Raw genomic sequence first — 17,911 nt, forward strand, 5'->3', positions numbered from 1 at the left:
CCCCCCCCCACATTGTATTGGCCCAGCCCTGGCACATTTTCAATAGACTTTTGTGTTTTTAGTGATTTCCCCTAGGCCTTTTAGTAAGCCCATCCGAGACTAAATTCAAATAAATGCTTGGTTGCACACAATCTTAGATTACAGTACCCATTTACGACAGTCATGGCCACAGTTTAATGATATGTAAAGGGAAGGCTAATGAAAAGGAAATATTCTCATCTTAAAGAATATGACCCCATAAGACGTACTCACCAACTCCTGCTAGAAGTGAGGACCAGGGATAGGTTGATTGTGCAAACTGAGGCATGACTGGTCAAAGTTCAGCACTGTGGTCATAAGCAGAAAGTCACCCAAACTGAGGTCCTGATTTGTAATCTAAGAAAATGGGTATGGCAAAGAGCAGGGAAGGGAGGTGAATAGCCTGCCATGCACAGGAGAAGAAAAACAGCCTCTGTCAGGTGGAAATGCATGACTCTGGAGCGATAGGTTTGGGTGTAGGCACTTAGGGTTAATATTGCTCTCCCCCCCACACATCACATTAGGAATTCTTGAATGTGAATCACGGAAACTGTAAGGCACTAAAAAATATACCCTTACACACTATTAGCTCACAAAAGAAAATGCTACTGAGTTATCCTCTAAACTCATTACAAGGAACCTTAAGCAGGGATTCTACCTGACAGTCACCTGTATTGTACATAATCTGTGCTGCACAGATACTGTTAAAGGAATAATAGCATATGGTGCAAATTACCAGAGTCTGTCATTCGAAAAGCTGGGCCCCCGGATGCTCCTCAGAGTTGTTTGTACTTGTGCTTGGTATGGCCGGAAAGCTTCACTCATTTTCAGAGGTCCAGTGCGCAGCTTAGAAAGGGGGCTGGAGAGTGCACTGTGCATGGGGGCAGGGGTACCACATGCGTAGTAGCAATGCCTGTAACAATGGTAGGCCACATACCCTGTGATGCAACCTTTTCCTTGGTTTCTTTTCTCCCTCAGGTGTTCTCATTTAAACTCTTCCTTGGAGAGTATCCCCCATGAGTGCCCTGCTACTTCACATACCTTCACCACTCGTAATTGGCATAGTGCACATACTTACCTCAATCGCATGAAGGTTGATAAAAGTATTTACACTATATCTATTTATGTATTTATGTAACGGTCAAACCCTTGGGTAACACAGCGTTTGTACAGAAGATATAGTAAAACATCAATTGGTATCTAGGACATGGAAAGATTAATCATACTTATCGAACAATGTTATGATCATGCTATGACCCATGGGTGAGCAACAGTGGCGCTGAGTGTGAACAAATGCAGTCGGTTTTTTCAACATTTAATTCTCTTTGGTGACTGTTTTCAGCACAATCTAATTGAATGGTGTTTGCTATTAAGCTGCAAATGGCTGCAGGCTCTCTGGGTTAGAGTCATTCAAACACAAAGGTCTATAGTTCACATACACAAAACAAAATTAATATAATTACAGAAAATTAGCACGTAAATCCAAATGGTATCACTGTAGCTGAATAAAGTGATGCTATAGTCCCAGTAGTGCCCCTTAGTGAACATTTTGGAACGCATCTGCGTCGGCTTAAAACAAGACAAAGGGGTACCAAAACATTTTAAAACATGGTCTGTTTCTTTGATATGTTATCTGAGTGTTGGGTTATTTGTGCACTGCTCAATTTTCTGTTTGTTGGGGTGAACCAGATATCCTTGAATCCATATTGAGTTAAACACTCACAGCAAGCCTTAAGCTGAGCTGTCAAATACTCTTAATGGTTGCCTTGTCCATTTTTAGCACACCTTTACTGTGAAACTTTGGGCCATTACCAGTGCAGTGAGAAAGGTTGCTCTCAAAGTGAGAACTCTACATTCCCTCACAGGAAGCTTGATATTTAAGATGTGCTTCCAAAGTAAATAAAAAATAAATTAAGTACACATACATTCAAAAAATGTTCCCCATATTCCTGGAATCTAGACCCGGTCCTGGTACGTGCCTTGTTATTTAAACTGTACAGAATACAGACATCCAGTAGTAAGGTGACCACGTATAATAATGTTGTCTCTTTTTATACTTTGGAGGGAAGGACATCTTTATGACAGAGGAGCAAAAGAAATATTACAACGCTATGAAAAAGCTTGGATCCAAGAAGCCACAAAAGCCTATACCAAGGCCACAGGTACATGAGTGGAAGAAATATTAATCTTGGCTTGCAGTGTCTCTAATTGGCACATGTTCTACTAAGCAGGTGTGTGCACTGTAAACTAACACAGCAATGCTTTTCTCTATCCAGAAAAGGAATAAGCAATCTTCTGACCTCACAACCACAATCACAGTTGCATTATTTGTGTACAGACGTCTCTGTAGACTTCAGTCAGAGCACATCTTTTTCTGGTAATGCATAGTAGGGCACTAATTTTGCATTTTAGTGAGATTGCTAGTATCACCTTCTTTTTGGGTTCGGGGTCCATATTATTTTAATTTTGAGAGCAAGTGCCTTAAGTAGATGAGAGGTATTGAGGCTATTTTGGTAGATTACCGATGCACATACCCATAGTAAACCTATGGTGTTTCATAAACTTTTCGTAACTAGAGGCTTTGACTGTGTGACAAGGACAGTAATCTGACTATGCTATGAGGGGGCAGGAAGCTGTGATGAATCTGATGATGTCATCACTACTTTCCCGGGGTTGGCCTCTCCTCATGTGGCAAGGGGACAGCAGCCACTAGCAGATCCTGACCCTAGGAGTGGCTATACGAGGAAGGATAACATGAGGGAAGTTAAACCTCAGGGAGGAGAAGAGATATCAGATGAGACATGGTATCCCCCTTTCCCATTTAGGGATGTGCCCTCCATTTTACATGCCTTGATGGCCTATTGTGATTACGCCCTTCAACAACCTGCAAGACATGCTGATGCCATCTTTCAAAATCCTGCAATCAAAAGAATCACAAAGACTTAGATGAGAAAGTGGATACTTCAACATCAATAAAATGACAAGAACTGATTTTCAAGCCCATGTATATAAAGCCTTTGAAAATACTGGGATGAAGAAGAGGAATGGAGTAGTAAGGATCACTAGAGCACGGAAGCCAGCACTGCACTGTAGTGATTGGATAGAAGAACGCATTTCTGGGACATTTAAAACCATGAAACTGAAGGAACGGAGAAGGAAGCCAATATGAGCAGGTGGCTCCCATCAGGTGGAGAGAAGGCCTGGGCAGAGCTGCCCGAACCAAGAGGACTGCAGGAACCATTGTTCCTGCATGCCAGAGAACTGGAGGTCAGGCAATGTGAGGCCGGTGACAGCGCAAGTCTGTTAGAGGACACTAACCTGACAATCGGCAAAGCAGGAGCGAGGCACTCCTCCAGTCCATCGGCTAGCAGCAACAGTAGCCAAGCAGCGTGAAAGCCACCAAAACGATCCCAGTTAACAGGTGAGACCAAAGGGGGGAGGTAAGACACCAGGGCGCATAACGGCGAATACCGCACAGCCTGAGAAGCCCTAAAGGAGTTGAATGGGAGAGTGGGAAACCTTTCACAAGTGGAAAGTAAACCACAAACTAACAAACAGAGGTTTGTGGTCCCAACCCGTGGGTTGTGTGAGTCTGTCACCCATCTGACACCCGCACCTAAAGTGAACTGCATAAGACAGTCCTGCCAGGAAAGTATACCAGGCAAGTCAAGTGTGTAATGTGAACTGCATTATAAAGTCTACCGCATAAGAATGTCCTGGCAGGAGAGTATACCAGGCAAAGTCAAGTGTGTAAAGTGTACTGCATTATTATAGAGTGAACTACATAAGAAAGTCATGGCAGAGGAGTATACCAGGCCAAGCCAAGGGCCCTTAGAATTTTTTAATTATATTGAATGTAGAAAGAAACTGTAACACTCACCTGATTCCCGCAGAGGCGCCGGTCTTGACTGGGTTAATGCTGTATCTTCAAAGGTGATGTGTAACACACGGTTGGCTCTTTGGGCTGGACCTCTGTGCACTGTATGTCTGACTCGAAGAGTAAGATGTCTGCAGATAGAAAATATGGATTAATGAACTGGGGTTATTGGGTGCCTCTCTCCTCTTCCCTTTCTCTTCTCCTGTAGAACCCCAAAGGTTAACGCCCTCACCTTAGGTAAGTGAACGCCGAGCTCTCCATCTGCCTCGGGGCAGGGTGCCGTAACCAGTTTCTTCACTGGATAAGGGTGCAGGCCTCTTGACCTCAGAGGACTGCTGTCCGTCGTTAACTGCACGAACGGTAAGTTCTGGGCACTTCAAATGTCTTAAAAGTCTTTTGTAATGATATCTCTTGTTTTGCAGGGTTCCGGCGATGGCGGATGGCGGGCTGATGAGAGTTGAGGATCGAACCCGCGTGAGGAATAGAAGCGCCTGGAAGCACGTAAGTAAGCGCTTGTAGCCTGCTTCACGATGCGCACTAACTGTCCCTTTTATCTTGCAGGTACAAGTTAGGAGCTTTAGAGAAGCTGAAGGGTGCTGGAATACCCACTGGATTCGGCGTGGGAAGGAGTAATGGCACGTGAGTAATAAAGTTGCCCAATGTCTTTAAACGCACCTTCTTTTGTCTTTCAGATGCGGGATGCAGCGCCGAAGGCCTCCGGAGCGTGCGAAGAGCTGGTAAGCTTTTGTCTTTCAGATGCCGGAATGCAGTGCGAAGACCTCCGGAGCATGCGAAGAGTAGGTAAGCCTTTGTCTTTCAGATGCCGGAATGCAGCGCGAGGCGTTGGTGACAGCCGATGGACCAGGTAAGAGATGCGCTGCCACTGAAGACCGTAGTGCTAACCTGTTCTTTCTTTGTCTTTACAGGTGCTGCTGAAGACTGGATTCCAGGATGGTAAGCCTTTGTTTCCTTAGGCCCAGGATCAGAAGCAGAAGACACGATGAGCGTTCTGCTGCAGAGAATGCAGAATAACACAAAGCAAGATTCATCCATCGGGTGTGGTTTAAATAGCCTCCTGTAGTGCTTAGGTGCCTCCTTCCACAGCCACGCCTAGGTAAGAAAAGAGTTCATGCTTTCCAGAAGAGTTCCAGTATTCTGAACCTAGGGAGTGGCTCCTGCCCCACCCAACAGGAAAAGTAGTCCCAAACAGAAGAGGATCAGGGGTTCAACTGGCAGGTAAGTAAGCAGCATGGTCTGCTGCAGGTAAGTCCACCCAAGCATTATGAGCCCGGCGCTTCCAGCGCTGGGACTGGGCATCTTTATGAGCCTGGTGCCACTGGCGCCAGGACAGGGTCCAAAAGGTCCCAATTGGGACTGGCTGGCACTCGGAACCGGGGTTATGGGTCTGCTTCCAAGGGAGTCGGGCAAGTCCTGATCTTTTGGAAGCAGAGATCATGACAGAAACCTGACAGAAGAGTATACATGTGTGTTTACGAGTCTGGTACCCACACTCAAGTTGTGTTGTTTTGAAAGAAGAATCCCACAGAAGATTCATTGCCTTTGGATTTGAGTAATGGAAATATCCCAAGGCCTTCATATTTTTTAACGGCATTAAATGTGGAAAAGAACCTGGCAGGAGAGTATACCATGTGTCTTGCAAGCCTGGGACCTGCGTTCAAGTTGTGTTGTTTTTGACAGGAGAATCCCAAGGAAGATCCATGCCTTAAGGATTTGAGTAATTCTGAATGCCATAAAAAGTCTGGGGAACAAAGTAGTTTCTCTTGGATTGAATTGGTTTCTTTGAACTTTTGTTTTGCTGTGAAGAAACCTGGGGAAGGGAGTCATTCCCTGGAACTGTGAACATTATCTACTTTGGTTGGCGTTATACCTTTTTGTTGAACTTGAACATTTTGTGCACCTTCAAGATCAACAACATGTCCTTCACCCCTTAGAATTAGTTTCTAGAAGGCGAGGGCCGGGATAAGATTTCAGACACAGGCCATTTATGCTTTGGACATCTTGACACAGGACAGACCCTTAGTTTTGGTTGAGGTAGGGAAATACTTCCTAGAGTAGGGACAAGAAGCTTGTCCCAACCCTTTTATTAATTAAATAAAGGTTTATAGCAACTACTATGAGTCCTCTGTGTCTGTGTCTCATTCCCGGTTTCTCACAAACCCCTCTAAGCCTGGGGTGATCGACCTACCAGGGAGGCTGACAGAGCCAGTCTTACCCCAGAGGACGACACTGGCAGTTGAGAGGGGCCCCAATTCCTGCTCCCCCAACTTCCTGCTTATACATTTGCAGTACCATCTTGCCTCACCCATACATCTTGATAGAAATGCTGGTCAAGTTTTCTATTTCTTTTCTAGAACCTTTAGTGAGGCAGCAGCAACATGGAGAGGCCACCCACAGGACTGCAAACCATCAGCGCTTCACGCTATTTGTCTACAGTCGCTTGAGCTGCAGAACCATCAGGGAGGGAGAGCCAGGGAAGAAAGAGGCTAAGAGTTTATGTGGCTGCGATACATGCCGTGCACCGCTCACCAGCACATGCAGTAGCCGAACCTCTGTACCAGATATTTTACATCAAGGATGTGCCACAAAGCGGTGGGACACTTTGTAACCTGGGCTGCCATTGTTGCTGCATGTTGGCCCCACACAGGGAAACAGGGTGGGGCTTAACTTGCTATTTGTAACTTTAATGATTGTAACATCTTCCTGCAGGGAAGAGACAGCCAGATTGGTCAGGCCCACTAATCAAATGGGAGAAGGAGGTTGAGCATAAGAGGGGCGAGTGGAAAAAAGAGGTTTTAGGTTGTTCGGGTGAGGTTAGAGGAGGAAGAGGAGGTGATGGCAGACCAAGAGACCAGCCGGAGGAAATACAGTGACGTGGAGTTTGGAGTTTAATTGGAGAAGAGATGTAGTACTGTGTGGTGAGTCTGCGTGCAAGGTGAGGTAGAGAATGTGTTAGAGGTAGTGTAGAGAGTAAGTGAAAAGTGAGTGTTAGAAAGGAGGGTGACTGGGAAAGGTGGGTTGTGGTGGTAGTAATAGTATGGAGGAAGGAGTCATAGGGCCTCATTACAAGTACACCGGTCCGGAGTTAACGCTGGCGGTAAAACCATACCAGCACCGTTTCCACGTCCGCCCAATCATGACCCGCGGCCCCGGAAATAGCACCTTCTCAAACTGCCACCACGGAGTTAAGGGTCCCGTAAAGTCCACCTGCACGGAAACCCCTCCGTTACCGGCAACACGAAACAGCGCGAGCATCACAACTAGCACGGACATGGAAACACCGCCAGAAAAATGGCGTTAAAACCGTGATCACGGTGGCGGTACCGCCACCACCGCGAACATGACATTAAACAGTGCCTGCTGAACAGAATCAGGGCACAGGTGCACCAAATCAGCCCAGCTGGACCCAGCAGCACACTGGGAGCCCACAAAAGGGCCACACCCAGCCCAACACAACACAGAACGATGCAGGCAGCAGCTCTAGTAGCACTTGGACTGGGCCTACTCAACCAACAGGCAGAACTGCACATGATGGCAGTAATGGTGCAGAGGAGGAGGCGGAGGAGGCGCAGGCGCCATCCAGCCAACCCTGCACCTATGGCAAACCCCATTGTGCAGCCACCACTACCCCACAGGCAGCCTGCAATACCACGCATCAGGGCCTCACCCTGGAACCTTACCCCAAGACAGATCCATACACTATACCGGCTGGACCGCCCAACAATCCTGTACATCACTGCCATGATTGAGGACGACATCAGCAGCCACATAGACACCCCCACTGCCACCCCCCCCCTCCTGAAGGTTGTGTCTGTGCTGCATTTCCTTGGCACTGGCACCTATCAACACATGGTCGGTGAGCTGCACGGCATATCACAACCCTGTTTTTCAAAAATCGTGGTACAGGTACTGGATGCCCTTTTGCGCCATGTGTCGGAACACATAGCCCTACCCCGTACCCTCCCCAAGGTCATTGCCACAAAGTTGGCCTTCCATGCCATAGCAGGCATGCCAAATTGCATAGGTGCACTTGACTGCACCCACATTGAGCTGACAGTACCACGTGCAATTGAGATGGTGTTCCGCAATAGGAAACAGTATCACTCACTGAATGTACAGATGGTATGTGAGGCCACGCTACTGATTACACACTGCTGCGCACGTTTCCCAGGCTCAACCCATGACTCAATGGTACTGCGGAATTCCACGTTGCCACGGTACATGGAACGCTATGCCGGACAAAGCACATGGCTATTGGGTGAGTTTAGCTGACAATGCTCTGACCCTGTTGAAGCGTTATGTATGTGTCCAGGCCAATGAGCAATGTGCGTGTGCCGCTGGACCGCACATGCATCACCCCCGCCTCCCATCTACCAAATAGACAGCGGATACCAAACATCACAAAGGAAGACATGACAGGTCACCACAGTGTGCCTGTACACACCCTGCTACAGCCCATCCTGTCACTGTCCCATACACCTTGTGCCACTGCAGACACCAACCCACAAATGGAACACTGCCCTCCCAATGCACGAGATGCCTGTAAATGAGACGTCGTGCATTGACTACTTCAGTACAGGGGAGTCACTCTGCCATGTGTGTACATCACTGCACTATGACATACTCACAATCCAATGTCACCCGCAGGGCACAGTACACATGCACATAAATGTGTAGGCCAATATCCAGTTGGGGACATCCACTGTGATGCCCAATGAACACTTCAAACCACTGCATGGCACACATGCATGAATGAACAATGATACAAGATAACACAGCATCAGATTAAGACATGATACCACAAACACTGACATGTCCCCCCATCTTCATCCCATGTAGGTGATGCTGGATATGCACTCACGCCATGGCTGATGACACCTGTACGGAGACCAAGGAACAGGCATGAAGAGGCATACAATAGGGCACATGTCCGCACACGTGGAATGATTGAGAGGACATTCAGACTACTGAAGGCCCGTTTCGGCTGTCTGAGCAGATCTGGGGGATCACTGCTGTATAGCCCAGTGAAGACGGGTAAAATCACGCTCGTATGTGCCATGCTGCACAATCTGTGCCTGCGCAGTAACATCCCAATGCCCCCAGACGCAGATGAAGAAGATAGGGATGGGATGGCACCACCTCCCCCTGGGGGTGCCCTTGATGGCCAAAGAGCACGGGATGAGCTGATTCGCATTTACTTTTGAGACACAGCACATTCACAGCAATGCATAGAGTGATGACAATAAATGATTAGTTGTACTGCACATGAAATGATAGATGTCCACACATGTATGTTTTGCTTTCAAATGATGATATATTGATGAATTCACAACAGGGAAGGAGGTGAAATGGTTAGGGAAGCTGTACACCCGAGCCCACCCACCACCCAAACGTACCCACCCCCACCCAGGCCCCAATGTTCAAACACCCAAAACAACCTCCCCCACCACCCAAACGTACCCACCCCCACCCAGGCCCCAATGTTCAAACACCCAAAACAACCTCCCCCACCACCCAAACGTACCCACCCCTCACACCCTTCAAGTCCACGTGTGTCCTGCAGTGCCCCACACACATATCATCACTTCCGTGTGCGCTTCTGTGCCTGTGCATCCTTGCCCGAGAGCCCCGTTAGCCGACTTGAGCGCCTCCTTGGACTGGCAGTAGTGGAGCTTGATGGGGTGGTGGTATTTGATGGCACAGAATCCGGTATGGATGGCATCCGTGCAAGATTTGCCTGTTGCCCAATCAACATGGCCTCAATGAGCCTGGAGGTGTTGTCGTTACCCTCACGCACATGGCTTGCCAGGGTGACTATTGTGCTTGCAAAGCATCCAATAGACCTTGAGAGGCGACGCACTGACGTGCTATAGCACTCCCTCTGCAGCCTAGATTCTTCAAGCTGCCTCTCCAGCAGCTTTGTGAGGGTTGCCTGCTGCTCCTCCATCCGCTGCATGCGGGAATTCAGCTCTGCCATGGATGGGGAGGGTGTTACGCTCACCTGACTCCCACGGAGGCGCTGGCTTGGTTCGCGCTGCTGTGACCTCTTCTAAGGTGATGCACAGGGTTCGGAAGACGGACTGGACCGGGCCCCCAAATCTGGCTTGTCTGGCTCGCAGAAGTATCCTTCTGTAGGCGAAAATAGGGAATTAACTGTCTGCGGGGTAATGCAATCGGCCTCCCACCCTCCTTGAAACCCTTTTGTGATTTCTCGTAGCGTCTCACCTTAGGGTCTGGAAGGACGAGCTCTCCATCCTGCTTCTGATGCAGGGGTGCGTTGGTATCCAGTTACTTCACTGGATTTTCGGATTGGTGAGAACCAAACTTGCTTGGCTTCCAGGTAAGTTTTTTGATAAGAGGATCCCCTTGTGTCCATGCATTAATGTACGAATGCTAGTGTCTTTTTCCCCATAGGGGCCGGGGTACGGAATGCCGGGGAACAGGCACCGACCCGAGATGAGAGGTGAAATCCTTGTAGAAATCAGGTAAGTCTTTAATGAGCGTTTTTTGGTAATGTCTTTTCATTCGCTCATTAACGCTGATGTCTCTTTTTCCCCTTAGGGGCCGGGGTCCGGAAATGCCAGGATGCGGCGCGGACCCGAAATGAAGAGGGAATGAATCAACAGGTAAGTCTTAACATGGAGATTTAGCTTTCCCTATTCCCTTCTCTCTCTCACCTTTTGTTCTGGTCTTTTTCTCCCTAGGCGCTGGGGCGTGACTGCAAATCCGGATGATCGCTGCTGAACATGGAGGCGCCCTGTAAAGGTGAGTGGAATGCGGCGCTGCAGCGATCGACGCGATGAGCTTTTAAATTAAAGTCTTCCTTTTCAGGATTGTCGGCGAGATGTCTCTGGGATGCGGATTTAGCAGGTAAGGACTTTTCCTTCTTCTGTTCTCTTCTTCTCTTCCTTTGCAGGTGATCCAGGATGCTGGCAGGCGTGGCAGAAGTCAGGATGCAGGAGCAGACACGGTGAGCGTCCAGCTGCTAGATGCAGAACAACGCGAAGCACGTGTGGCTGTTCGGGTGGGGTTTAAATAGCCTTGGAAGAAGTTCCAGGTATGTATCCTTCCTCCAATCAGGTATGTATCCTTCCCCGACCACTCCCGGATGGTAAATTAGTCCCACAGGTAAAGTAGTTCCTTTCAGGCCTCAAGGAGGCTGGGATCCTGCAGCATGGTCTGCATCAGGTAAGTGCACCCAAGCATTCCCATAATGAGCCTGGCGCCTATGGCGCCAGGACTGATGTCTTTTATGAGCCTTGCGCCATAGGCGCCAGGACACTGTCCAAAGGGCCCCTATATGGGGTTGCTGGGTCCTTCCTTGGGGACTGGATGTCTGCTTTCGGGGACGCCGGGCTTGAACCGGCTCCCCGGGAGCGGGCATCATGACAGCGGGTGACCTCATGGGACTTCTGAGTGAAGTGGGGCTAAACTCCAGCTGATGGAAGGAACCCAGGTCATCAAATGTGGGCGTCACCCCCTGTGGCCCAGTATCAGAGTGCTCTACCGGGGCACTGTTGTCACTACAGACCGCCTCCTCTGCAGTGCAGCTGCCTTCTGTGTTGGTTTGGGTGGGCATGGTGGGTTCCCATGGCTCCTGTCTTGCCTCAGGCAGCGTGGAGACGTTGGGGATGTCGGTGGTAGTGGCCGGCACATCTGTTGCAGTTGGTAGGGGGGGCTGGGATGCCGAACTGCTGGCAGCATCCTCTTGTGTGGGGGCGGTGGCTTGGGCACCTGCCGGTGCTGATTGCCTGGCCTGTTGTGCAGTGTCACTGTCACTGGATACGGCTGTGGGGGATACAGAGGACATGCAATTAGTGTTGTGGTGGTGGCTGATGGGTGCATCACATGCATCATACAGGTTGGTCATTGTATGGTGTTCGTTACATGCATCTGATTGCTTGGGGTATGCATTGTTCTGATATTGGGTGCCATACGGATCTTGATGGGTCCTTTGGGCCAGTCATGCACTGCCTGGGGGGGGCGGGGTTATTAATGGTTCCTTGGGGCCAGTCATGCACTGCCTGGGGGGGGGTTATTATTGGGTCCTTTAGGCAAGTCATGCACTTCCTGGAAGGGGGGGTTATTAATGGGTCCTTTGGGCCAGTCATGCACTGTCTGGGGGTGCGAGGGGGTTATTATTGGGTCCTTTGGGCAAGTCATGCACTGCCTGGGGGGGAGGGGAATTATTAATGGGTCCTTTGGGCAAGTCATGCACTGCATGGGGGGGGTTATTAATGGGTCCTTTGGGCCAGTCGTGCACTGCCTGGGGGGGGGGTTATTATTGGGTCCTTTAGGCAAGTCATGCACTGTCTGGGGGGTGGGGGGGTTATTAATGGGTCCTTTGGGCCAGTCATGCACTGCCTGGGGGGGGGGTTATTATTGGGTCCTTTAGGCAAGTCATGCACTGCCTGGGGGGGGTTATTAATGGGTCCTTTGGGCCAGTCATGCACTGCCTGGGGGGGGGTTACTAATGGGTCCTTTGGCACTGTAATGCCATCAACATATTCTTTTATGGCATTCATGTTTGACCACTTACCAGCATCTGCAGGTGGGCTCACTCCTGCCTCAGCCTCCCCGATCCCATGAATGCCCTCAAGGTGGAGGACACTGCTGCAACGCTCCTCCCATGCTTGCAGCCTCAGTGGGGAAGGGGGTCCTCCACCTGTCCCACTGCTGCGTTGGCGGTGTGTGGAGATGAGGTTACGAACCCTCAGCCTGAGGTCGTCCCACCGCTTGTGGCAGTCCTTGACGCTCCTCACTGTCACGCCCACAGTGGTGCACTTGCGTGCTGCTTCTGCCCACACTTCCTTCCTCCGCTGCTGTGTGGCACGCCGTTGATTGGCACTGAACAGCATCTCTGCATGCTCTACTATGTGCTCCACGAGCACAGTTAGCTCCGCCTCACTGAAGCGCTGTGTGCGCTGCCTCTGCGCTGGAATCCTGGCAGACATGCTGGTGGTCCCTTTTGCATTCTCACAGTATGGATTGTGCTTGTGCTGACTCTGGATGGCAATGGATTGTGCTTTATATGATGGCCGCCTCTCTGTTTCCGGTTTTTGGCGATCATGGTATTTCCGGTTCCGTTTCCGTGGCGACGGAGGCGGACACGGGTTTTGCGCTACTTGTGGCAGCGCTATGTCCATTTCCGTGGCTTTTTCCGTGACGGCGGTAACAACGTTTCCGCGTCCGTGTGGTGTGCGCGACCGACAACACGTAATCGGACGGTCTTTCCGCAACCTTGCGGACACAGAAACTTTATTACCGCCATCACGGAATCACCGAGATCCGAAGCTGCCAGGTTGTAATGAGGCCCATAGTGTGGAGTGATAGTAGTAGTAGTGTTGAGGAGGGAGTCGTAGTGTGGAGTAGGGAGTCACAACATCGAAGGGTAGAGGCAGGTAGTAGAAGGAGAGGTTGTGTGCTCTGAGGTCCATGGGCGTGTGGCGCTTTATAAACATTAAAATAAATAAATAAATAAATAAGAGAGAGACATTAGAGGAACAGAGGAGGAAGGCGTCAGGAAAAGGGTGAGAGAAGATTTGTGGAGTTGGATCAGGAGAATAGCGAGAGGAGAATATCCATCAGACATCGGGTGGGGAACATTAAGGTGTGAGAGAAAGGAGATGTGTTAAAAAGGTACAGACCTAGAAATGATGTAGGTACTCCCAACATTGATACTGTAGATATAGTTTAGAAAGTCCTGGAGAGAGTTTAAATAGAGAAGGTAAATGCCTTTAAGTTACCTGTGCTAGCTTTCTAGAAATTAGATAGTAGGGGATAACAATCTATATAAAGAAATCTTGGGTTTTCCGCACACGTGGGCCAGGGTGGAAAATGCTGCATTTAGACAAGAGCATGAGACATCGCCCTATTGCCCTGACAAAGAAATCAATAAAAACCCTTGAATTTTCTGTGGGAGTTGAGCGGTTCTTTGAGCCATCTGTGACAGCCCCTCCACTTTTTTTCTATAGAAACAGAGTTCTTTTTCTGTAAACTGGACCGTAAATTGCTCTATTCCCCTCTATGGGTTGTTTTTCAAGTAAAATCCATGAGGCCATTTCATGGCCTTTTCATGAAAATATCTTCAATGTGTTCAACAGGACTTTCCGTTAGCCCACTCGTTTTCAGTGCTACCGATGCTATTTGCACACAGTGGTTTAATTTGAATAAAGTGATTGAGAACCTCTACAAATCAGATATTCACAAGTTACCCCATTTGCGCCACGCGATTAACCACACAAGACTTTTTTTTAGACTGCCTTGGACGGCTAGTCTATCAGCAAATGCTTTCTATCCACAAGGCACTGAAAACCTCTTCTGAAAGATTCCTGCTGAGAGGGACGAATGATAAAACGTCTTCTCTCTCTTCCCAAATGTTTGCTTGTGACCTCAAAATTCAAGACTGCCTTTCTGCAGCACCTATTGCATGCGGCATAGGTTGTGCCCCTCCCATCGCCACCTGTCAGATACTCCCCTTGCCCTGACACTTTTACCCTCCCTTATACCCCAAACTTGCGCGATGTCAATGTCACTAGGCCTAGTAAGATCGTTGTCTTTGTTTTCACTCCCTTGCCTCATGGCGCCTTGAAACACTTGTGTATAGGCACGTTATAAATGTCATATCATATCATATCATGGTTGAGCCCAAGAAAGTCCAAGAACAGTAACCCTTCAGAAAGACCAACAGGAATTCTCATGCATGTTTAACTTCTTACACTGTTGTTGGTACAAAGGATGTGGATGTATCTGCCTTTGACACTGACGGTTTGTCTATAATGAATCAGGCATCCCTTGCTTATCACCAGGGGGGGACAGACATGCCATCGGACACCCACTTTGTCAGAACCAGACACATTTATTCATAGCCATACATGAAGGGATTATGAGATTGTCGTGGTCTGCAAGGGCTGGATCTGGCTGGCAATCAGAAAGAATCTGCCCAATCAAATTCACGTGCAAGCATGAGGAATTTATTTTTTCACTGTCTTTACATAAAAGAGGCTCCTTTCTTTGTTCACTAAGTGCAGACGCTGAAACAGGGATACCACTGACTATTGTTTCCCTCTGCATACCACATCAGCACAGTCAGAGCTGTTAGGACAACTGGCCCCTCTGCTTCTTCTTAGACTTTGTATTGAGCCATGCAAGAGAGTGTATTACATGAACTGAACCTTAATGCCGGGGAGACTACGGTGAGATTCCCCTCTACCAGTTTTTTGATGAAGGAAACTGGTTCATTTGGTAGCACATTTCTCAGTATACAGGCTAAAACGCCTGAGGTACATGGCACAATACTGCAGGAAAACCCATAAAGTAATGCAATACTTAGCACCCAAGAACGTTATTCCTCTACATCAGTAAATGCATTTTTATGGCCATCAAAAAATATTGTTATAGTTAAAGGCATTGGATATACAAAGATACATGTCCATTCCAAGTAGAAATATTTCCTATCACAGTGGTCACTTCGTTCTATGTAGTACTTTTTACAAGGCATTTAAAAAGACCCAGTTTCAATTGTCAGCAATGTGCCAAAGCTGTACTCTGAGGAGACTGGGAAGAGACTACCTCTCAACATCTTTTCTATGGTGTCTATAAGGCAAACACTATCTAAAGAGTATATATACCCTTTCTAACACTGCACCTGTTAATACTTGTAACAACAGAGTCTTCATAATGTTTGAGGGGCTCACTGCAACCAACACCAGCCTCTCATATTGCGGACTCAAGTTTATTTTATTTATTTATGTGTAGATAAGGTTCCACATTGCAAACATTTGAAAAATTACGAGATACAAAAAGCTATTAATTAAACACTCCCTATTGCAAACATGTTAATATTATCAGTTTTAAACATAATACAAAACAATTACACATGTATCATTACCATAATCTGGTGCAATAGTAATAATTTAGCATTTATATAACGCTACAAACCCTCAGGCATTTGAGCGCTTGTGTGTAGTGCTCATTTATCGACCTCGGAAGGATGAAAAGCTGAGTTTGGCCCTGCGGGGGTTCGAACCTGCGTCAGCAGGCTCTGCACAGATGTCAAAGTGAGCGCTCTACTTGCTGTGCAATCGGACCGGCTAGTCAGAGTAGTTTCAGTACAGTCAGGCACAAGAATATTTGTTATCCACTCATCCATCTTTTCCAAAATTATTATTTTTTGATGAACTCTACAAAGTTTACAAAATTACCAAACTCTACCTTATAAAAATCCCCAGTCTTTGGACATTGCATAAACATTTGTTTAGGAGCTTCCAAAATGTCTGGTTCTTCACATAGACTACACCCACATTAACTAAGTGGACGTCCCCATCTGGGACGCACCTTCTTCAAAGTGCCCAATTGGTTAATTCTAAATAAAATTAAAGCCTGCCTCCTATTCTAGTCTTGTGGTTTGTAGCTTCAACAAAGCAACTTTAATCGTTGATTTCTGGTCACTTAGTTCTTTGAAAACGAGCAAGTCAGGGAGGAGCTATAGCAGTATTCCTTGCTCTTTCCTTCACATCACCCAGTCAACCTTCCGCAACAGCATTCGGTAAGTCACAACATGTCTGCTTGGTTTAAAAACCTTTGAGATGTGACATTTGTACCCTGATGATATTGAGATTAGGAGAAGAGTGGAGGTGTATTCAGAGTAACACATAACAGGGGCCCATTTAGGAAATGTAAAGCTGCAGCATTTATTTAAACTGATCTGTTTCTGGAACAGCTGGCTAGAGAAGCAGGGCCCTGTGATAAGTTGTGAGGGAGCAAAAGGGTAAGGACTAAGAATACTAGAACCATCTTAAAATTGCAAATTATTTTCGTACATTGTATGAATAGTTCTCTTTGCTTATTGTTAGCGCCATTCTTTAAGACAAAATGTACACATTTGCAGTGATCTGAATGCATGGTTCCTAAAAGATATAAGGCATAGTGTCCATGAGGAGATGTCAAATCTCTCGAGACTCAAGAAAAGGAAGTCTTGACTCAGTTGGTTAGCAGCAAGCGCGATCATGGTTTTGCGATCATGGTAGTGATCAGTGTTTCTAGCTATAACCTTCTCCATCATGTTCTATTGATGAGTCCACATTTATTGGTACAGCTCTCAACAAGTATTGGTGGTTCTAGTAATTAGATTGACTTCAAATGTCAGTCTACAACCAGGAATGTTTCTAAAGTGCCTGCCTTTTCTGTCTCTAACACTGGTGGAATTTTGGGAACCAGCATTTCTTACTATAATAACAATATCACTATAGTACTCTCACCACAGTGTCTTCAATGTTTAAGCACAATTTTAAATGGATTGTGTGCTCCCACAGATTCCTCATCTCAGATATATTTGTATCCTGCTTAACATTTTCGCCATCAATGAGCGCTGTGCGGTATCGTCGATGGTAGTATAAATCTCATGCACTGCGCCCGTTAACTCAGTTGCATTTTCTGCATGCACAGCACGCTCTTGGAATGGTTTGACTCGTCTCAGAGAGTTTCTTCGATGAACGTCGTAATATTTTTGAATATTTTTGTGGTTTTATCACAATGTCCATGCCGAAAACAGGCTTCAAGAGATGCACAGTCTGTAATTTGAAGATGTCGATCACTGATCCGCACAGGAATTGTCTCTCGTGCCTTGGTGAGAACCATGAAGTCATCAAATGCGGCTGCTGCCAATCGATGACCAGTAAGGACTTGAAGGAAGAAGATCAAAGCTCACCCTAGTTTGGTCAGTTTAAAAATCTCCTTCTTCCACCCCTTCAAAAAGAAAGTCCTCCGAAGGTAGCAGTTCAATCAGAGGGAAGTCTTCGGAAAAACCCAAAAAGCGATCCAAACAATCGAAGAGATCGAGTCGAGATCCAGGAGTGATTTCCGTCACTCCTCCTCTTCATCGTCACAGAAGAGTAATAAATGACGCTGTTTTTCATCATCATTGAATTCCTCGTCCGACAGACATCAGGTACATTTTCCCAAAAATACCATGTTGGTGGCTGAATAGAAACATTTCCA

The 17,911-nt window shown here is 47.4% G+C and overlaps 1 protein-coding gene across 3 annotated transcripts in view; it reads left to right on the forward strand.

Annotated features, from left to right (window-relative positions):
• LOC138521307 (sodium channel protein type 4 subunit alpha-like) overlaps positions 1 to 17,911 on the forward strand; it is a 3,496,387-nt gene that overhangs the window by 3,146,633 nt on the left and 331,843 nt on the right. For all 3 annotated transcript variants that reach the window (XM_069634046.1, XM_069634045.1, XM_069634044.1), the window contains one exon: positions 2,076 to 2,180. In XM_069634046.1, coding sequence (XP_069490147.1) covers positions 2,076 to 2,180 — 105 coding nt within the window. The remainder of the gene's footprint in view (positions 1 to 2,075; positions 2,181 to 17,911) is intronic.

Source organism: Ambystoma mexicanum, chromosome 13 (assembly GCF_040938575.1).
Source record: "Ambystoma mexicanum isolate Mex_15411 chromosome 13, UKY_AmexF1_1, whole genome shotgun sequence".
Taxonomy (NCBI): Eukaryota; Metazoa; Chordata; class Amphibia; order Caudata; family Ambystomatidae; genus Ambystoma; species Ambystoma mexicanum.